The following is a 20,886-nucleotide window of genomic DNA, read 5'->3' on the forward strand; positions in this document are numbered from 1 at the left end:
GCTAGCCAGCCCCTCACCCTCCCACCCCCTGACCCTGAGCTGCTCTCAACCATCACAGATGAACCTTTCCTAAACATCTCTTCCATCACAGTTCATCACTCCTCAGAACCCACAGAGGCTCTGATTCCTCCCATAAAGAACCTCCGTCCCTCAGCATGGTGTTTCAGGTCCTAGGGACCTGCCCCATCATCTTATCCAACTCAACATCCCCTGCCAAACCCTGGCACCCTTCACCCAGCTAAATCCGCTTCTACCTCTGTGTCACACACATTGTTCCCTCTGCTTCAAATACAATCACCTCCCTTTCTATACTATTTAAGACCCAGTTCAAGTCCCACCTCCTTCAAGAAAAGCCATTACAGAAACCATCCAAAACTTATCTAACTCTTCAATATTCACCAAATCACGCAAAGCATTCATTGCAGGCTACTGACAGCAGTTACATGAAATATAAGTTAAATTTTTTTATGCTAAAAGAATTTTCAAATCCATTAATACCTTACTATACACTGTAAATCTCCAAGTACAAAATGCAATACACAGCATTTCCCACTTATGATCATTTAAGGAATATCCTCTAGGATCAGCGTTCCAGAGAACATACTTTGGAAAACACTGCTATTCCACAATGACTGGCTGCCTCTAAACATTTGCAACAATTATAAACATTATCACATGGTATATGATATTACCATTTCCTCACGGTTTCACAAATATGGGCTTATTCTCTGAAACGGATTTTAAGCATTTGGAAAATTGAGAAAGGTCTTATGTATCTACCATTCTTGTTTGAACAGTGATAGGCAAAACAGATGTGTTCAATAAAGTTTTCTAACTGACTGGTAGAGACTTTAAGTCTTTGTTGTACGTTTCATAGTGTAATAAAATAAGCAGGGATAAAATCAACAGTAGATTCTAATATTGTCCTAATTTTTTCTTAGCCAAAGAAAATCAAACAGAAATTTTTAGCAATCATAAGAGGCATGAGACCCTCTGCCACAGGCCACGAGGGAATTCCATTCACAATGATCCAACATTACACAGAGAAAAAGGGTTGCAGTAAGATTCAGCAAATCAAAAAGTGTTTTGGTATCAGCAATACATTAAATATCATAAAGAATAAAAAGAAGCATAAATCATAGTCCTTGTTCCTGAAGGGCTTACATCTAGTTGAGGGCACATGACAGTCATAGGAGAAGCTCTGGACACTGCCATACAATGTGAGAGTCAAATGTCCTGCCTAAACACCTGGAAGGGCGAGATCCCTGAGGACTGAAGAGAGAAAGCTACCTGAGAGGGAGTGGCTTCAGCTGCCCCTGGGAAACAAACTGGAGGAAGCAGAGGGGAGACAGTAAGCAGTGACCTGTTTAGACCAGAGGTCAAAAGACACAAAACAGAGACGCCAACGCCTTTCTACACCAGAAGAGCAAGAGAATAATAGCTCAGGGGTCCAACTTCCCACACAGGCTCCAAGGGATGAATGATTTGTTTAAAGAGGTACAAGTTGAGTGAACAGACTGGACTGGACCTTCTCTCAGGTCAGTGCTCATTCCCGTAACCAGAGAACCTTGAGGGAGCACTATATAGGGGAACTGGAATCCAGCGAGGAGTCATTCCTCCCCACGCACTTCCTACTTTCCAGCCCCATCCCTGCTGAGACAGCAGAGCGGTGAAGGGTATGGGCTTGGAGGACTTGGGGTCTAACATTCACTTGCTGTGAAACAACAGGCGAGTGGTTTAACCTCCGCCAAACCTCCAGCTGGACATCTGTAAAATGGGGATGATAATAACACCTCTCTCACAGGTCTGAAAAGATGAAGTAAATAATGCCACAAAGCGCTGAGCACAGTGACAGGCATGTAGTAAGACCACTCCCACTTGCCTGCTTCTTCCTAAAATGCTGTCTGCTCTCAGTAGCAACTTTATCAAATCTGAGACTGAACAGGACACCACAGAATGGTTTTAATTATCAAAACAGAGAGAGAACACCGCCACTCCAGAACTCTATACCATCATGAACGGTCATAGGGATTTCATAAGAGTAGACATCAATGAAGGCCTGGAGGCAGAAGAAAGCCTCCTGGAACATTCAGATGATAGATCAGGACAGAAGGCAGGTTGGTGTCTAACTGGAGAGAACTGGATGATGGCCTAGCGAGTTTGGGTTGAATCCCATGTGCAAAAAAAGCCACCCCATGAAAGCTTCTAAACTTGGGGAGACCACAGCAGCAGGACGTGCTGGCTGAGTAGTAGCAGGGATGAAGGGAAGAGGACAGATGGGAACCGTCAGGAACCATATAACCATATAACTGAAATACCCACAGAGCAGACCTCCATGGGACACCACAGAGCACTCATTAACACATTCATAAAGGATGATAAATGCACACTTTCTCTGTGACTAAAACTAAGTCTACTTTGATACTGGTTGCTGGAAGATCTAAAGGTTTTTAAAATCTTAAAATGAGAGAAGGTTAATGAAAAAAATAAAATCATTAAAGCCCAGATCAGATTCCTTCATGTTTCAACTTCATATTTGCATAAGAAAAAAGAAGTCTGTCCATGATGGGCTCTCTCTGGATTAAATTCTGCTCATTCATAGAGTGATCAAGTTTAAGAACACTAGGGCAAAACTTTTCAAGGCAGGGCCTATTCTTTGTGTTTGCTTGTTTATTGTAGTTTACAGTGAATAGAATCAATAATACCATGCTGGTCAATATCTGATGTGGTCATGAGAATATAAATAGGAATTATCTTGGCTTTCGGTTTCTTTAAAGGATTTGTGAGAAGTTGAAATGAACAGTATCTTCAAACTTTTAAAATTTCACAATTAATAGAAACAGCTAGAACCTGGGTCTCTCCCATCTCATCCCATTTCATACCTCGAGTGCATTTTTTTGACAAATATCAACAAGAGCAGCTTTGGTTTTTCGAAGCCTCATCCTCCCACCGGCCCGCCTGGCTGCAAACACACTTTACCATTCTCACACTGTCTAGCATCTCTGCTAACAATGCTATCAAAGGCAGAGCAGCTTTGTTTACATGCTGTCTCAGCCAAAATACATGGCGGATGACTCAAGGGTCTTATTAATGATGCTCACTTCATAATTTCCTGCCATGATGAGTTTAGCAAACCTCCTGGATCCTGCAACGTTACAGCGCTCTCCAATGTTAACAAAGTTGGTGTATGGTCCAATCCTGAAGGGCTCTAGACCTTAAAAGGAGAAGTATTTTGAAAATTTTCTGAAAATACATGTAACGACAAGAGACAGAAAACAAATGTTGTCATAAAATAGAAAAGAAGTTTCTATGCCATATCCCATCTAACTAGCTTGGCATGACCTTTTCCCCTATGGATATTTAAACACAGGACAAGTCTCTATGTTTACCACGAGAACTCTCAAAGGAAGAAATATTTCAGGGTTGGAAATTGCAAATTTCTCTAAAGAGCTGAATCATAACCAGCTCTGAGTAACAAAGCAAAATTATCATCATATTCTTATGTAACCAAGAGTCTGGGGCAAAAACCATGAGGTTAGAATCTAAAGGAATGCTCCTCAGCTGTCCCTTCAGACACTGGCTCGAAGCCAGATGGAGCAAGCTTTTTTAATCCCACCAACAGTGTATTTAGAATTTTATCTCATCTCTTTGATCCAGAGGCCAAGAACCAATAATCAGCAAGGCCAGACAGGGTCACAAGGAAGGACTCGGGCTGAACGCTGGAAGACAGCTGACCCTGGGCGAGCCACTTAGGCTTTTTGCTCCTCCTTCCTTATTTGTCAAGGAACAATAACATCTCCCTGTTAAAGGCTGATTTAGGGGCAAATATCAAATAATTACTGTGGATATGTTACACTGAGGAAAAAAGCAACATGCAGTATAAAGTACTACGAGAGGAAATGACCTTTAACTGTTTTTGTTCTACTCTTAATATTTACAGTTTTAGAAGCAGAAGCCTTGCTAGATGGTCACAGGCAGGCTCTGGGGACAGTCAGCCCCGGGATGCAAGCCCTGTACAGCCATTTTAGTCAACACCCCAGGGGACTTGTCTCAGAGGCTTGAGCTTACCAAATGGCTTTTGTTCCCTGACTTGGAAGACTACCACTTCCCAGTTTGGGCCCGTGATTTCCTTCTCCATTGGTACCATCCTCACAGCCTCATTCCCCCATGCCAGCCTCAGAGCATCCCTGATCTTTAGTTAGAACCCAGAGTTCCCAGGGCACACAAGCAGGCTGCTAACATTTAAATGCTGGAGAGGCCCTGCTGCATTGCTCTAAAAGTATTTCACACAAAGCACTTCTGATTTATTATGAATGTGAAGCATCTGACAGAAAAACTATATTTATTCTCAAGCCTGCAATTTATAAAAGAACAATTAAAAAGAGTATGTTTGATGTTATTCTTCTAAAATCTGATTGAAGGTGGTTTTTTAAAACAATTTAGAAATAGCACATGAAATTCAAATCAGAAGAAAGAATTCTTTCATTCTTACATATATAAACTCTTTTTAAAAATCATAACTAAATGTTTATCTCCTATTTCAACTGTGGCAAAGGTTAACCATCTTAACTTAGTCCTTGGCTGAAGTGGTTCAGATGGTAAAGAATCTGCCTACAATATGGGAAACCCAGGTTTGATCCCTGGGTTGGGAAGATCCCCTAGAGAAGGGAGTGGCAACCCACTCTGGTACTCTTGCCTAGAGAATTCCGTGGACAGAGGAGCCTGACAGACCACAGTCCACAGAATCACGAAGAGCTGGGCACAACTGAACAACTAACACTTTGGCCGAAGTAAGATCTAAGGATGAAATAAACTATTCCACCACACTTCTCTCTGATAAAAGCCCCTTTTTCTGGGTAGGGGGTGCATCATAAATCACAAATCCCTCTTCTTCTAATTTTATCCTATCTTCTGGAGAATAAAAAGGAAAAAAGGGTAGACTGAAGAGGTATATTTTTAACTCAACTTCATCTCATTCATTGGGATTAATTCTATGCAGTATGTTCTGAGTGAAAAAAGTAGGTATTACTTTTACTGTAACTTGTACTTCATTTCACTTTTCTTAGGAGAACATATGGAACAAAAATACATCAGTTTAGAGAAATGTTGAATTCTCAGTTAGGGGGCATAATTCCTCGTGTGTGCTATCTGCAGGTTCTCTAAGAAACTGTATACACATTTTCCTTTTTGCTTAAAGATATTTTAAAGAATACAACATTAAAGTGTTGTGCGAAGAATATAAAATTTAAAGCCTTTTTTCTAATAGTTGGCATGATAACCTATTTTACCAACACTCTTTTGAACACTAAAGCTTATTCTGAAAAAGGGAAGCTGCCTACCCCACAGGGCTATTGAGAACAAAACAGAATAATACATATTACAACTCTTTGCAAAGTCCTGAATACATACTCAACATAAGAAGAGCAGGACAATAATATTTTAGAAGCACATAAAATTTTCTAGGAAGAGACTACCATCATTAAAAAAACCTTGAGCCTGGACTAGATTTTTTAGCAACTAGCAGCAAATCTGACAATTAAAATTGTTAGGCTGTGGCCCATGTACATTTTCAAAGCAGGGCACACTAATTCTGACCAAGGGCACTACCTGTCCCTTCCTTCACCTTTCCCTGAAGTATCTTCCTGCTCCCATCCCTAAAAAACACAATAGGTTCTTTGCCAGAACTAATTTAAGTGCCAAGAAAAATACATAGTCTTCTTTGACCTAATAAACAAGTTCCTTGGCCTAAACATCACTAACATGTAGAGTAAACATACAAACTTAGTCTACAAACGATTTCTGAAATTATAAAAAAGTCACATCGTCACGACTTACCAGACAGTAGCATATGCCCTTCAAAAACAGTGGCAGGTGGAACTCTAGGTTTACAGGTTTTCACAGCTTCAGCAATTTCTCTGAGTTAAAAGAGAAAACACAATATCCATTAACTCAGAACAAAATTCAATTAAGCTGATTTCCAGCTATGACATTAAGTCTGTTTAACATAATTATATACCTAGTTCCAAATGTGCAGCAGCAATTGTGCCTTTTAGTTTTCTCAGTAATGCATAAAATGAATCTATACTATTTCACATTTCTGTATCTGTCCCGTCTGCTGTGTATGGACCAGACCAGTTTCTATGCTCACAGCTGTGAACCTACAAACGTGCACCTACAGATACGAGAGTTTACACAAATGCACACGGCAAATCTCCCCCATCGCTTCCCAACCTGAAGATGTCCTTAATCTACACAGTAATTTAAAAGAAAAAAAAGGCTTCATTGTTGAGAAGGAAGAGTAAAGAGGAGAGGAGATGCCTAGAGCAAAGGAAATTAAATCCTTTAGGTATTTTTTTTCAAGCACACACACACACAGAATAGAGAGGATTCAGAATAAGACATCACTAAAAATCCAAAATAACTACTCCTGGAAATTTGTTTTAGTTATTTATACTCTTTGGAACCTTCTCAGCTTCAATGAAATATGTCTCTGATTAGCCTTGAAAAATCTGCCTGCTCTACTAAATTGATCAGGACCAGTATGAACCAGTCAGTACAGCTCCCCAAATTAATGTGTGAATGACAAAATAAAAGCAGCAAATATATATATACAGAGGTAGATAAACACACACACAGCAATTTTTGAAGCAACTCTTTTTATGAAGGAGGAAAGTAAACGTGAAAGTCACTCAGTCATGTCTGACTCTTTGTGACCCCATGGACTATGCAGTGCATGGAATTCTCCAGGCCAGAATCCTGGAGGGGGGAGGAGTCTTTCCCTTTTCCAGGGGATCTTCCCAACCCAGCGTTTGAACCCAGATTTCCTGCCTTACAGGCAGATTCTTTACCAGCTGAGCCACAAGGGAAGCCCTATAAAGGAGGCAATAACCTTAAAAAAAAAAGAGATCCATAGATAAGCTATCCTCACTATTAATAGCTTTCAGATAGTATTTAAAGGATGTTTAAAAAATTGTAGACTCTTAATAGAATCTATTACAGAGGTCAACAAAAGCAGTACAACATTAGGCAATTCACACAGTGAACATTTTATAGGTATGAAACAGACACAGAACAGTCAGGTGACTGGCTCAAAATATGATCATCAGTCACTTTAGGGAAAAAAATAAAAACAGAAACAGTCCTTAACTTTCAATTCCAATCCTCTTTATAAGAGGATTAACCATGAAACTGCAGGGACTTAACCACACCCTTCACCATGTCCTGTCTCACACTCCCTTCCTTAACCCTCAACAACGTGGGTTAAGCAGTGACTGTGCCAGGCGAGGTGAAGATGCTCTTCTTGACCTCAAGGTGCTTGCCGCTTAGTCTTTTCTGTCCATGAAAGAATCTAGTGGAGGCAGGTATTTCTCCACATATGAGCTGTCCTTCCTTGAGCATTGGAAGTGAACATTGGAATACTAATCAGATATTTAAAGGTACAGTGTTAAGATAGCTAGGATTTGCTTATAATCATCTAAGGAGGAAAAAGAAGTTAGAGAATAGATAAAATAAGAATAGCAAAATGCTGAAAATTATGTCTTAGGCACATGAGATTTCATTTTATTATTTTTGTACTTTATAGCAATTAAAGTATCCCAGTTTGCTAGGACTGCCATAATTAAATACCACAGGCTGAGGAGTTTAAACAGCAAGGTTTCTCAACATTTTGGAAGCTAGGAGTCTCAGGTCACGGCGTCAGCAGGGCTGGCTTCCTCCCCTTGGCTTCTCATTGGCCCTCTTCTCCCTGCGCTTGCACAGGGGCCCCTCCTGTGTGTGTCTGTGCCCTCAGCAGCCACACACTGGACCAGGATCTATTCACATGACCTCATTTTACCTCAATTACCTGCTTATCCACCCTATCTCTAATTACTGTCACATTCAGAACTGGGGATTAGGGCTTTGATCTATGAATTTTGAGGGGGACACAATTCATCCCATAACAAAAAATTAAACACTTCGAAGTGATTGTCACCTGATATGATCTGGTGTCGTACCACAGCATCCACCAACTATGTTGACCAAGCCATCAACAGCAAAATCCTGCATTTAGAAAAATAAAGTTTCAGAGAGCTTATCTGAATTCTAAGTTCACCACCATCAATCCAGCATCAATTCTAAGTTCACCACCATCCACATTTCCTGAATAACTAATTTTACATTTAAAAGAGAGCTAAACATATTTGACTCTAGATATAAAGCCTTCACAAGACTCAGATACAAGGTTAAAAGCAGGGAACAGTTCAGATGAAATGCATTGAGGCATCTGTCTATCTGATCATAATGAAAATTTGTTTTATCCATATGCTGAGCAGAATGCATGTGAACTGAATAATGTGTTTGCCAATAACATCTAAGTTATTAGTATTTAAATTTAAATTCAAATGTTGAAAAAATCAAAAATTCAATTCCTCAGTCACAACAACCACATTTCAAGTACTCCAATGACCGCAAGTGACAGAGGTTACATAATGCATAATGTGGGTCAGGAGTTTAACCACAGCGGGTCTGAAGGACAAGGTAACCTGAAAGAGGGACTCAAGGAACTGAGAAGTGACAATACTGGAAAGAACATCTACATAAGGTACTGAAATCATAAGAATTAAGTCAGAAATACTTTAGGAGACAATGTCAATAAGCCAGAAGCTAAAAATCCAAGGAATGAGGAGAAGAGACCCAGGGGTTAGAAATAAGGAGGCATTTTGGGCAATATGGTTTTGTGAACCAGGACTTCAAAGATGGAAGGTGTATGCAGAGAAGGAGAGCAGGGGAGATGACAGTGGGGAGCAAAGAGATGTCAACTCCACCTAGCAGTTTGGTGGGTGGAGAAGACCACTTGGGAGGGCTCAGAGGATGAGTTTCAGTTAGTTTGGGTCGGATCTCACTGGGAATCCACTTGTTTCGACTATGAGAGGGATGCTGACAACAAGCCCCTTTCTCTGCCTCCATCATATTCATTCATCGTAAGCTTTTATTTCTTATATACACATTCGGTTTTCTTTAGAGGTAAAGTCTACGTCTAACTATTCTAAATCAAAAATTCCATTTTTTTATCTCTTAAAAACCAAGTGAAAGAGGATTCGTGACCTTTACGTGCATGGCCATCACGTGGGGAGTTTCATTATAGTCACCGAAGGTATTGGGAAGACCTAAGAAAAGCATATTTCAACCATTACTGGAAATTATTTTCACAAACAGACACAGCATTTGTAAAGGCTTTGGGTTAAAAGGCTAGAAAACTTTTTACTTAAAGCAAGATCACTTAAAAAAATAAGAATTCTTAATATTAAACATAATAAGTACAGAGAGAACATATCAAACAACAAAAAAATCACATTGGAAAATAAATATCCATTATTTTTTTTCCATTTCAAAGAAAAGCATCACTACTACATGGGACAGAATTCCTCTACCTCTAGCCCTCCCCTTCCTATAAAGGAAATTAATTCTAGTCACCTAGCTGCCAGGGGGTAAGGTTTGAGGGAATACCACACATCCTTTGAACTATCAAGCACCAGGCATGCAATTAAAAACAACCAAAACACAACTCATCCCCTTTCAAGTAAGTTTTCCCACATAAGACTTTAGCATCTAATCACCCAATTTCCTGTTTCATTTATTATCCACTTCTAGTTATCTTACTCCTAATGCTCAAAAACATACACCAGGAAATCTGGTTAACCCAGGATGGATTATAAATATTAAATAGACAGCTTAAAAATTGTCTACATTTATCTTAGGAATTTTTATATACCATAAATTTGAAGTCCTAACTTAAAAAGAGGAAAAGTAACAGGTTCTTTATCTGCTCGTTTGTTGATGCAGTGGAACAAAGAGGGCTCTCACACAGGGTCTTTGCGCCCATCACTTTGGCCATGCCCACATGGCAAGCACTGTCACCAATTCCAAGACTCTGGTCAGTTAAGCAATGAGGCTTCATTCCTCAGAGCTCTGTCCACTTCTGACACTTTCAGGCTGAGCCAAACTGTTCTTTCATATCTAGAGGGAAACAGTTGTCCAGACCCAAGTTTCTTCATTTAAAAAATTTCTATTAAAAGCTGACTATATCCTAAGATCTACAAAACAAACTCTTTTAATCCAGATCTGTTTCCCTGTCTACTCAGGTCTTGTGTATCTGGATTCTCCTATGTGTGACTCCCCTGAAACACATACCTGCATTGGGATAACAGAGAACATAAGCTGTTGTACATTTTCCAATTGTTTCAATAAAAGGTCTCATTTCAGCTGCACCCAGAGCACAATTTAATCCAATGCTGAAAAAACAAAAAGAAGAGATTAGAAGCACCCTCTTTTATTCTAAATATTTATACATATACAAAGTTATGATGAGGAAAGGAGTATATTTAAAACCAAGCAGATAATAAATCTCTTGATTTGAAGCACATTTAGTTCAGCTCCAGTCAAAGCCACCTCACTGATGTTCCCTGCAGCACTAAACATTTCTGCCCATGTCTCCAACATTAGATGATCTTACAGCTTAAGGATCCAGAATATAAATAAAAAAATAAGTTTACAGTTTCATCACTGCTATACCATGAAACAAAAATGTCTGCAAATTACCACCACTAATAAACATTGATTGGAAAGCAATACTGAAGAGAAAGAAAAAGGAAAATCTTGCAGGTAGATGTAATATTAATGGTATATGGAGGCCACTTTGGGAGTCTAGACCAAGACTTGGCCCTTGCTCCAAATGACTTGCAATGTGACCCTGGACTTAGAATTTGTCCTCTTATAAATTAAGTGGGTTTACTTGTAACCAAGGAGCTCTGTGTTTTGCAAATGAAACTTACTGTGGACTCAAAACAGATCAAAGCAGAACTGCTAAAACCCCTCCAAAGCCACTCTCAGAGGGAGCTGCCAAGGCCTTCAGGAATTCAAGAATTAATTATGAAGTGACTGGGACTATGTTATCTTTTATTTTTTCATATTTTACTTTTTTCCTTTTATTATGATTTCTTAGTGTAATATGATATACTAGATTAGAACCTGGAACAGAAAAAGAACAGTGTGGAAAAACTTGAAACCTGAATAAAGTGTGGAGTTTAAATAACAGTAATATGCTTTTAGTTTTGCTGAAAGTATCACAGGTAATGCAAGATGTCACATTAGAAAAAACTAGATTAAAAAAAAATACAGGAACTCTCTGTACCATGTGTGCCACTTTTCTGCAAATCTGAAATTATTCCACAATAAAAAGTTTATTTAACAAATTCACAACTCCCATTTGTGATAAAAACTCCTAGTTTACTAGGAACAGAAGAAAACTTCTCACACTGGATAAAGCACATCTATTTAGTGATGTAGAATTAAATGTTTTTCCCACAAGATCTGGAACAAGGTAAGGATGACTTCTTTCACCTCCTGCTAAATGTCATGCTGGGAGTCCTAAGAGGGCATTAAGAGAAAATGGAAAATAAAAGGTATGCAGACTGGAAAGGAAGAAACAAATTTGTCTTTGTTCACAGGTAAGACTATCTATTACTATTCCAAAGAATCATCTAAAACGCTCTTTGAACCCAAACTGTAAAGTACAAGGTTCATATACAAAAGTTAACTGTTTACCTAAACAGTAGCAATGAGCAATTGAAATTTGAAATACAGAAAATACACTATTTACAATGGCACCAAAACAAATGAAATACTTGTGTATAACTTCAAAACTCTGATGAAAGAAATCAGGGAAGATCTAAATAAATGGAGATATATCCTAAGTTCATGAACAGGAAGATTTATTATACTTAAGACCTCAATTTTTCCCAATTTTATATACATTCACACACGTCAATTAAAATCCAGCAAGTTATTTGTGAATATCAATGAACTGGTCCTAAAGTTTACATGAAGAAGTAAATGACCCAGAATTGCTAATACAATTCTTGGAGGAGAAGAACAAAGAAGAACAAAGATCAAAGAAGGACTGATACTACCTCACTTCAAGATCCATTAAAAAGCTAAAGGAATCTCTGGTATTGATGAGAGCACAGAGCAATGCAGCAGAATAGAATCTAGGAACAGAATCAACTGACCTTTGACAAAGAAGCAAAGGCAATCCAATGGAGAAAGGATTATCTTTTCAAGAAATAGTGCTGGAACAACTGGACATTCGCATTTGAAAAACTTAATCTAGACACAGATCTTACATCTTTCATAAAATTAATGCAACATGGTTAACTGTAAATTGCAAAACTAAGATATAAATATGTATATAAAGATTACACAAGAGATAAATCTACATGACCATGGGTCTGGCAATGAGTTTTAGATACAGTACCAAAAGCAGGTTCCATGAAAGAAAAATAAATTGATAAGCTGGACTTCACTAAAGTTAAAAACTTCTGTCCAATGAAAGAGCAGACTTTAAGAGCATGAGTAGATAAGCCATAGGCTGGGAGCAAATATTTGTAAAACACATATATGGTATTCAAAGTTGTTTTTTTTTTTTAATTCTTAAAACTCAACAATAAGAAAACTACCCAACTCAAAAAATAAACAAAAGATCTGAAGAGCAAACAGCTACCTCAAGGTGTTGTTGCCAAAATTAAAAGAGCATGAAGCACTTAGAACTGAGTCTGGCACACAGCAAACTTCCAATAAACGTCTACGACTCTTATTTTTATGGCCAACACTATAATAAAAGTTCACAGAGCACTCTGAGAAGAACATTGACCTGGGCTGGTAAGAGAGGGCAGGGTCCCTGGAGAGGACCCTAGGGATGGACTGAAAGGCTCACGTGTCAGGGTGAGAATGCAGGGCAGGCACAGCCTCCAGGCAGAAGTAGTATACGCATGGACAAGGCACAGGAGGAAACTGTGTATATTTTAGGAGCTTCCATCTCATCACCATTTTGATCAGAAAAATATAGAGATATCTTAAAATACAATGTAAAAGCCATGTTAATTTTTTAAAATATTTATGTATTTATTTGGCTGCAATGTGTCTTAGTTGCCACACTCGGGATCTTCAATCTTTGGTTTAGCATGAGAACGTTGAGTTGCAGCATGTGGTGGGATCTAGTTCCCTGACCAGGGTTTGAACCCAGGCCCCTAGCATTGGAAGTGCAGAGTCTTAGCCACTGGACCACCAGGAAAGTCCTGGCCATGTTAATTTTAAAGATAGAAATCTAAGTTTCAGAATTTCTACTGTATTCCAAAGTTTTAGAATTTCTACTGTATTCCAAATTAGGCTGCTTCACCTTCTTCCAAGCTAGGCTGTTTCTGGTTGCTACAGGAGCAGGGAGTGAAAAAACCTTGCTGTTTTTAAGTGCTGATAATAGATTTAAAGTGTTTTTACTGGGCCAAGGCAGTCTTAAACTATAAGGGGAACATTCACAGACAAAAAGGCAACTCTCTGGCTTGTCCAAGGAGCATAAAAACTCTCCCAGTAACTCAAATTGATTCATTTAGGCTGTGGTCTTCTGACGTCCTCAGGGCAGTCAGTTACCCTCAAGGAAAGTCAATATTTCACACAAGTGATACCGTGGGAATATGAAGAAGCAATTCACTCCCAGGTCCCAGGCTGTCGTCATCAGAAGAGATGAACCCCAAAAGGAATGGAGGCAGGAAAGAATGATCACTCACCAGAGTGGGTCTGCATGAGACACGCTGATGACAAATGCCTCCCCAGTCTGGCCAGAGAGAGTTCGCCCACTTTTATCAACAATTGTCCCTGAAATCTGAATTGAAAAAGTAAACTCAGTCAACCACACAGAGTTAAGAATACAGTCTCAAAAACAAAGTAAAATTAAGAAGCTTTTAAAAAACAAAAAAAACTTGAAAGAGAGCTATAGCACTCCAAGTTTAAGGCAACACTGTTTAACCATGGTTGGAAACAGATGAGTGCCCAGGGGAGAGGTTGGAAAGCCAAAGAAGCCGAGAAAAGGGAAAGTCAGGGAGGCAAAAGCAGTGCCCAAAAAAGCTTTAGGCTTCACACCACCAGTCCCACTGGAGAGGACTTTCCACAGATATTTAAGGTTATCCTGGTCTCTTGCTGTTCAACATCTGATTCGTCTGACAACGCTTGTGGGTTCCGATCTATTCTCAGCAAGCAGTGTGGGCCTGCCTAGTGCCTCAGTGAACTGGCAGTCTGCTGTCTCTGGTGGTGGATGCTCCATGGTCAGCTTCAAGTCTGTCCCTCCTCCGACCCTAGAGTCACTGAGCCTTTGACTCTGGGGGACCTGCCTTTCACCAACCACCTCTAGATTCGTTGTCTTCACATTTCTGCAGATAAGATTGCTATTGGTCTGAAGTGGTGGCAGGAGGGAGGTAAACAGAGGAAGTTACTCTCAAAAGTTCTATCAGGAAAACTGAAACCTCACCCTCAAAATGATCATATAAAAAAAACACAAAAAAACTTCCTCATGCAAATACCAAATACTTTAGAACTTACAAAGACAGGCCGGGGAACATACTCCTCTTCAAAAAGTTTTTGGACTGCAAACAAGGCTGCCTGCCAGGGAGAAAAAGGACATCTTTGTTACTGAGAGACTGTGTCAAAGGTCACAGTCTAACAGGCTGATCAGAATGTTTCTTTTACCAAGGCCTCTTTAGATAAGACACATATCACACTCTCTGGGGAGGAGAAACAAGTCCTCCATGTGACATACAAAACCCACACCCCTTTCTCAAGGTAACACTGTACATATTCAGTTCAGTTGCTCAGTCATGTCCGACTCTTTGCGACCCCATGAACCGCAGCACGCCAGACCTCCCTGTCCATCACCAACTCCCGGAGTTTACCCAAACCCACGTCCATTGAGTCGGTGATGTCATCCAACCATCTCATCCTCTGTCGTCCCCTTCTCCTCCTGCCCTCAATCTTTCCCAGCATCAGGGTCTTTTCAAATGAGTCAGCTCTTCGCATCAGGTGGCCAAAATATTGGAGTTTCAGCTTTAGCATCAGTCCTTCCAATGAACACCCAGGACTGATCTCCTTTAGGATGGACTGGTTGGATCTCCTTGCAGTCCAAGGGACTCTCAAGAGTCTTCTCCAACACCACAGTTCAAAAGCATCAATTCTTCAGCACTCAGCTTTATAGTCCAACTCTCACATCCATACATGACCGTTGGAAAAACCATAGCCTTGACTAGACAGACCTTTGTTGACAAAGTAATGTCTTTGCTTTTTAATATGCTGTCTAGGTTGGTCATAACTTTCCTTCCAAGGAGTAAGCGTCTTTTAATTTCATGGCTGCAGTCACCATTTGCAGTGATTTTGGAGCCCCCAAAAATAAAGTCAGCCACTGTTTCCACTCTTTCCCCATCTAATTCCCATGAAGTGATGGGACCAGATGCCCTGATCTTCATTTTCTGAATGTTGAGCTTTAAGCCACCTTTTTCACTCTCCTCTTTCACTTTCATCAAGAGGCTTTTTAGTTCCTCTTCACTTTCTGCCATAAGGGTGGTGTCATCTGCATATCTGAGGTTATTGATATTTCTCCCGGCAATCTTGATTTCAGCTTGTGCTTCCACTGTACATATTACAACAAAACAAACGCTGACTGGAAGTCCACCCCTGAACTAATATTTTCCCTGAGAAAGAGCTGAAGAGCTACTCTTTTTCTTCCTTCTCTCAATCAAAACTAAAAAGAGGTAAATATGAAGCCTCTACTTCCACAGCCTCACATAAACAAGGTAGGTACATGAACCAACAGTGTATGTCACTGCAAAGAATATGAGCTAGAATCGGTTGTAAAGACACGAATGCTGTGTTAATCTGTACTGTCCATGTTTTCTTAAGTTCTAAGACCAGAAACTAAGGTCCTCTAATGCCCAAAGCTCTTCCACCTCAGAATCCACAGACAGAGATACTGCATACATAAAAACTATAGTAAGGTAGTATTTTTCACCTATTAGAGTGGAAAAGATCAAAAAGTTCAATAGAGAGGGTGTGGTGAAAGCAGCCAGCAATCCTGTGGACTGTTCGCTGTCTGGAGGAAAAATGAGTCCAATCCTGGAGGGTGAAGATCAAAAGTAACAGTGCCCAGACTCTTTAACGCAGCAATTTCACATGTAGAAATTTATACTCAGAGACACTGTCAAAAATGTATGTATGAGGAGTTTTTTATTTTACTTTTTATTTTATTTTATTTATTTTTATTTTATTTTTTACTTTTTATTGCACACACTACATACCTTTGTACATATGTACGGAATACAAGCACATATGCACACTCACACGCATACTTTTCTCTGAATGGAATCTCCATAGGGCCTCCACACCAGTAACAGCAGTTGTCCCTCGGGAAGACGGCTAGATACCCAGGGAATGGGGGCATGGAGGATATTTACTTTTTACTCCATACATTTATTTTGAATTTTAAAATCACGCATATATATCTGACCTATGCATCCATGCACATACAGTAGCTATACATGAAAACATTCAGTTTCATAATTTAAAAGTTCTTTATATAAAGTAATAATATGTTGTATTTCCTCACTTCATGAGGGGAAGCACCCCAGCCGGCACCCCAGTTCAGCCCCCTTTTCCTCCTTTAACTCACCTTGGCATTAGCGGTATCAAAAATAGTTTCAATGAGTAAGATATCCACTCCACCATCCAGAAGCCCTTTGGCCTGCTCTTTGTAGGCTTCAACAAGTTCATCAAATGCTGCAGAAAACAAACCACACCCAGGACATCAGTCATTAGTATCCTTTGAAAGCCCAGGACACACCAAATTTAGGCCTGGTTCCAGGTGAACTACCTATTGCTGGTTTATATGCATAATTTAAGGGCAACACCACATTTTGTAAGAAACATGGCAGTGATGGAAGTTAAACCAGCAAACTAAACACAGACACTCCTAAACTCTCTGCACACAGGCTCACTTCCCATGTGTGAACAGAGAACAAGCCACTGGCTGGGTGGGGAGAGACATGATTTCTTGAGCCCCAGCTCTTACTTTAAGATCTTTAAAACAGATCTTTCCAGGGATGGTTTTAATCAATCAATTCAGGGAAGAGTGTGAGGAATAATTAGAGAAACGTGTCACACTGATGTGGATTCATGACTGGTCGAGTCATATTTTCTCACACCCTCTGGGGTAAAAGTCTGTGGTTCTATCAATTTTGCGCCTGTCCTCTGACACCAACTCTGTCAGAGAAGAAACCTGCCTGGTGTGCAATTTCAGTCTCAAACACAAAAGGGTACAATCACTCCTAGGTAAACTTTCTGTTAAAAATGTCTTATCTATTTCCATCTCAGAGGTTACCCACTCCCCATTTCATCTCTCACCCAGGAAAGGAAAGATGTACATATATTCAATAGAGTAGCCTACTTCATCTTACATAGTGCATGAGAAAGGAAAGCTCTCCACTGCCACACTAAGACCAAAAGAAGCTCCTGCCACACTAAGACCAAAAGAAGCTCCAGCCACACGTCAGCCCAGAATGAGCAACTCCTAGTGGAAAAGTGTGGTATCTGGAACCAAAATCTACAAATCACACTTGCCTGAACTTGTCTTCGACACTGAATTCATTACCACATTATTACCATTATTCGGCTCCGACCGTTTAATTCTTTTTGTTTTTTTGCAGTCTAATGCTTAAACTGACCTAGATTTCTAGCCTTCTCATAAAATTTCAATGCAAGTATGCTTATAGATGCTGGTGTATAATGTTAGTCTGTTTATAACTGCTCCCTGACAAATAAAGTGGGGTATAGTAGGCTATTCTATAAACTGACCAAGGCCTAGTATCTATATTTGCTCAACTTCTCAGTTTAAAGTTTCATTTTGATTGGTTTTATTTCCACAGCTGATAAAGAAGCCCAAACACAACAACATGGATCTTTGAAAACAGACTCAAGATAAATAATACTAATCCAATGACTAATAACAGCTCACTTTTATTTAAATGTCTACCACATCCCAGGGACTGCTAAGCCCTTAAGTCACAACAACCCCTTAACAGAAGCTGGCACTGGCCCCATATTACAGATGTACAGATTACTGAAACACCGAGGTAACTGCCCAAGATCAATGATTGTATATGATACTCACTGATGTTCCTGTAATCTGGTCTTTCCACAGATGGGGACACAGAGAGTGTCTTGTTAGTTGGACCCAGAGCTCCTGCCACATATCTCTTAATTCCTTTGGGAAAAGAAAAACAAGTGTGAAATCCCTAAATAGCTTGCCCTTTCTGCTGTGAGTCAATAGTCCATGAGATTTTCCCTAGAACACAGGAATATAATCCTTTGTCCATCACTCTGAAATTCAGAAAGCACAAAAGCCTCACTTTTCCCCTTAATTCAACAACAAAACTTGACCTCACCTGAACTACAAGAGGCTGTTTATAGTTTTTACTCCATTTAGTAGACAATTCATAGATTTTACTGCAAATAGATATTTGATTATGAGGGCCGTCCTGGACCCCACTGGGGAAATTATGAAACATGAAGTATGTGCACATGTGACCTCCAAGCCAATGCAAAAAAACTGAATTCTCATATCTTCAAAGAGTTTCAGTTAGTAATCCTTTTCTATCAACCACAGCTACGTGAAAGTGAAAGTCATTCAGGCACGCCCAACTCTTTGCAATCCCATGGACTGTAGCCTGCCAGGTTCTTCTCTCCGTGGAATTCTCCAGGCAAGAATACTGGAGTGGGTTGCCATTTCCTTCTCCAGGGAATCTTCCCAGCCCAGGGATCGACCCCAGGTCTCCTGCATTGCAGGCAGATTCTGTACCGTCTGAGTCACCATGGAAACATCACCACAGCTATGCCGGGACAAACTCTCTCTTCCCACCCTTAAGAAACCTTGAAGGTCATGAACATAGGTTCTGCAAAGCTTCCTCACAGCAGCAATGATCTTGAAACGCTCCCCACTGCTGTACTGCAAGGCCTTTGCAGGGGGAAAATATTAAATCACAATGAATAATTACAAAGCCTGAAGTTAAAGTATGAAGGAGATCAAATCTTACTTTAATAACTCTTTAAGAATTCCTGGATAATCTTTCGTCTAGGCTAGAGTCCTGGTGCTCCTAAGAGCCTGACATGTTGTGTTCATTTACATATCCTAACAGAAGCGGGGACACACTGCTTATCACTTGTGGTGATTTTAACCAAATGGTTATGTTTTACCATTTACCAACCAATCAATAACCCAGCCTTTAGCAGGTTGCAATATTCTTTATCCAACGGCCCCCACCCAGTCCTGCCAAGCTGGACAATAATGTTGATATAAGAAAAATATTCTTATCTTTCCCTGCTTTGGCTGACTGAATATCCTCTGCCCTGTGATTCTATTGCAGCAATAGTCAATGCCCTTCCATATTTAACATTATCTCTCAGAAACAGATTTCCTATAAATTGCTTCAGTCTTCATTAGTATGCTGTGTCTAACTTCCTAACAATTTTACATCTTTCCTGTTGGCAATAATTTCACATTTCCAAATCTTAAAGGGTTCCATATATTTCTTCTATCCCTTTCCCGCCCTCAAAGCCTCCCCTCCAGCTGGTGCCCAAGTGTTCCATGGCAGCCAGCCAGCAGGTGAGTTATTCTGGGGAGTCATTTTTCAAATCCCAGCAAGACTGACTCTACTGCCACCCTCTTTTCTGTGCTACACAACAGCGCCTTCAAAGACATTAGTGGTATGAAGTGGAAAACACTCGAAAGACAATCTCTCTTTACCTAGGTAAGGAAAACCTCAAGGATGAGGGTCGCTTAAAAGGGATAAGATCACATATCTTAATGATCACCACTATGACCACAGCAGTCAGTTGCGCCTCAATAACCTGAAGATGTGCTTTTGAAGGTGGAGAAATCATCTTAGCTGTAAATGTATGGGGAAGCCATGGTCCCAGCTATGAAATTAAGATATAACATCAAGTAAACACAGAGCAGGAGACAGACCCATGAAGACAGGGTCAATTAAGACAGACGTTGAATGCTTGATTATGAAACTGCAGAGAAGTAACCTACAAACAAGTACATGATGGCATCTGCAGTGTTGCTATAGGCCAGCTGTCACGGAAGGAAAAAGGGCAATAAGCACAGATTATTACAGCTAAGAATGTCAAAGGAAGCAGCTTTGTTTTGTTGTTGTTTTTTTTTTTTTTTTTAAAGAAAGAGAAAGGAGAACAAGGTTCCTTACCTGTCTGGAGAGTTACCTCCTCGGCTGCTTTTCTGGCCACTCCTGCAGAGCACATGTTCATCCGGTAGGCCTAATACATCAATGGCAAGTGTTAGTTTGTCCTTCTTTTCTTCCAGAAAATAAGTAAGGAATTCATGACCTTTTAAAACTCAGTTTTATTCAGTAAGAAAATGCAGAGTGAATTAATTTGAGGTCTGAATAAAATCTTAGCCAATAAGGCCTACCAGCTGCCCCAGCAATGAAGGCAACAGGAAAGGCAAGTCTTTGGGAACTGTTTTCACATTCCTCCCCAAAACCATGAGCTAGCTAGCAATCTCTGGACATCTGGCACATCAGAATAAGCTGATGTCACAAAATATGCTGAGAATTAAATAAATAAATAAAACCAGTAATGGGAAAGTCACAGGCTTTGGAGAAAGGACACCTGGGCTCTAGACCAGCTCTGTCACCACCTGCCTAGGCAGTTTCCTTAGCAACGCCCTCAGGCCCTGGCTTCTTTCACCAGACAATGGTTGGAGACAGTGGGTCTGAACTTTTTGTAGATTATTAACCTCTAGAGAATCTGGAGAAGGGCCATGAACCCTCTCATGCCTAAAAGGCAAGCACACACAAAGGTCCAAAGCAGTGCCCACAAGTTCTATTGAAATACAGTCAAGCCCATTCATTCATGTGCTATCTATTACTGCTCTCGCACTATAATGCGGGTGTTGAGCAGCTGCAACACAGACTGTATGTGCCAACAAAGCTTAAAATATTTACTGACTGGCCTTTT

At 40.0% G+C, this 20,886-nt stretch overlaps 1 protein-coding gene across 2 annotated transcripts in view; it reads right to left on the reverse strand.

The window, feature by feature from the left end:
* The window catches only part of LOC120860477 (methionine synthase), a 124,223-nt gene that overhangs the window by 79,595 nt on the left and 23,742 nt on the right, over positions 1 to 20,886 (reverse strand). For both annotated transcript variants that reach the window (XM_040236296.1, XM_040236297.1), the window contains 10 exons: positions 20,115 to 20,184; positions 18,020 to 18,112; positions 16,523 to 16,629; positions 14,407 to 14,466; positions 13,599 to 13,693; positions 10,171 to 10,271; positions 9,085 to 9,146; positions 7,973 to 8,040; positions 5,836 to 5,915; positions 3,102 to 3,214 (listed from right to left, as the gene is read on the reverse strand). In XM_040236296.1, coding sequence (XP_040092230.1) covers positions 3,102 to 3,214; positions 5,836 to 5,915; positions 7,973 to 8,040; positions 9,085 to 9,146; positions 10,171 to 10,271; positions 13,599 to 13,693; positions 14,407 to 14,466; positions 16,523 to 16,629; positions 18,020 to 18,112; positions 20,115 to 20,184 — 849 coding nt within the window. The remainder of the gene's footprint in view (positions 1 to 3,101; positions 3,215 to 5,835; positions 5,916 to 7,972; positions 8,041 to 9,084; positions 9,147 to 10,170; positions 10,272 to 13,598; positions 13,694 to 14,406; positions 14,467 to 16,522; positions 16,630 to 18,019; positions 18,113 to 20,114; positions 20,185 to 20,886) is intronic.

This window comes from Oryx dammah, unplaced genomic scaffold (genome assembly GCF_014754425.2).
Source record: "Oryx dammah isolate SB20612 unplaced genomic scaffold, SCBI_Odam_1.1 HiC_scaffold_11077, whole genome shotgun sequence".
NCBI lineage: Eukaryota > Metazoa > Chordata > Mammalia > Artiodactyla > Bovidae > Oryx > Oryx dammah.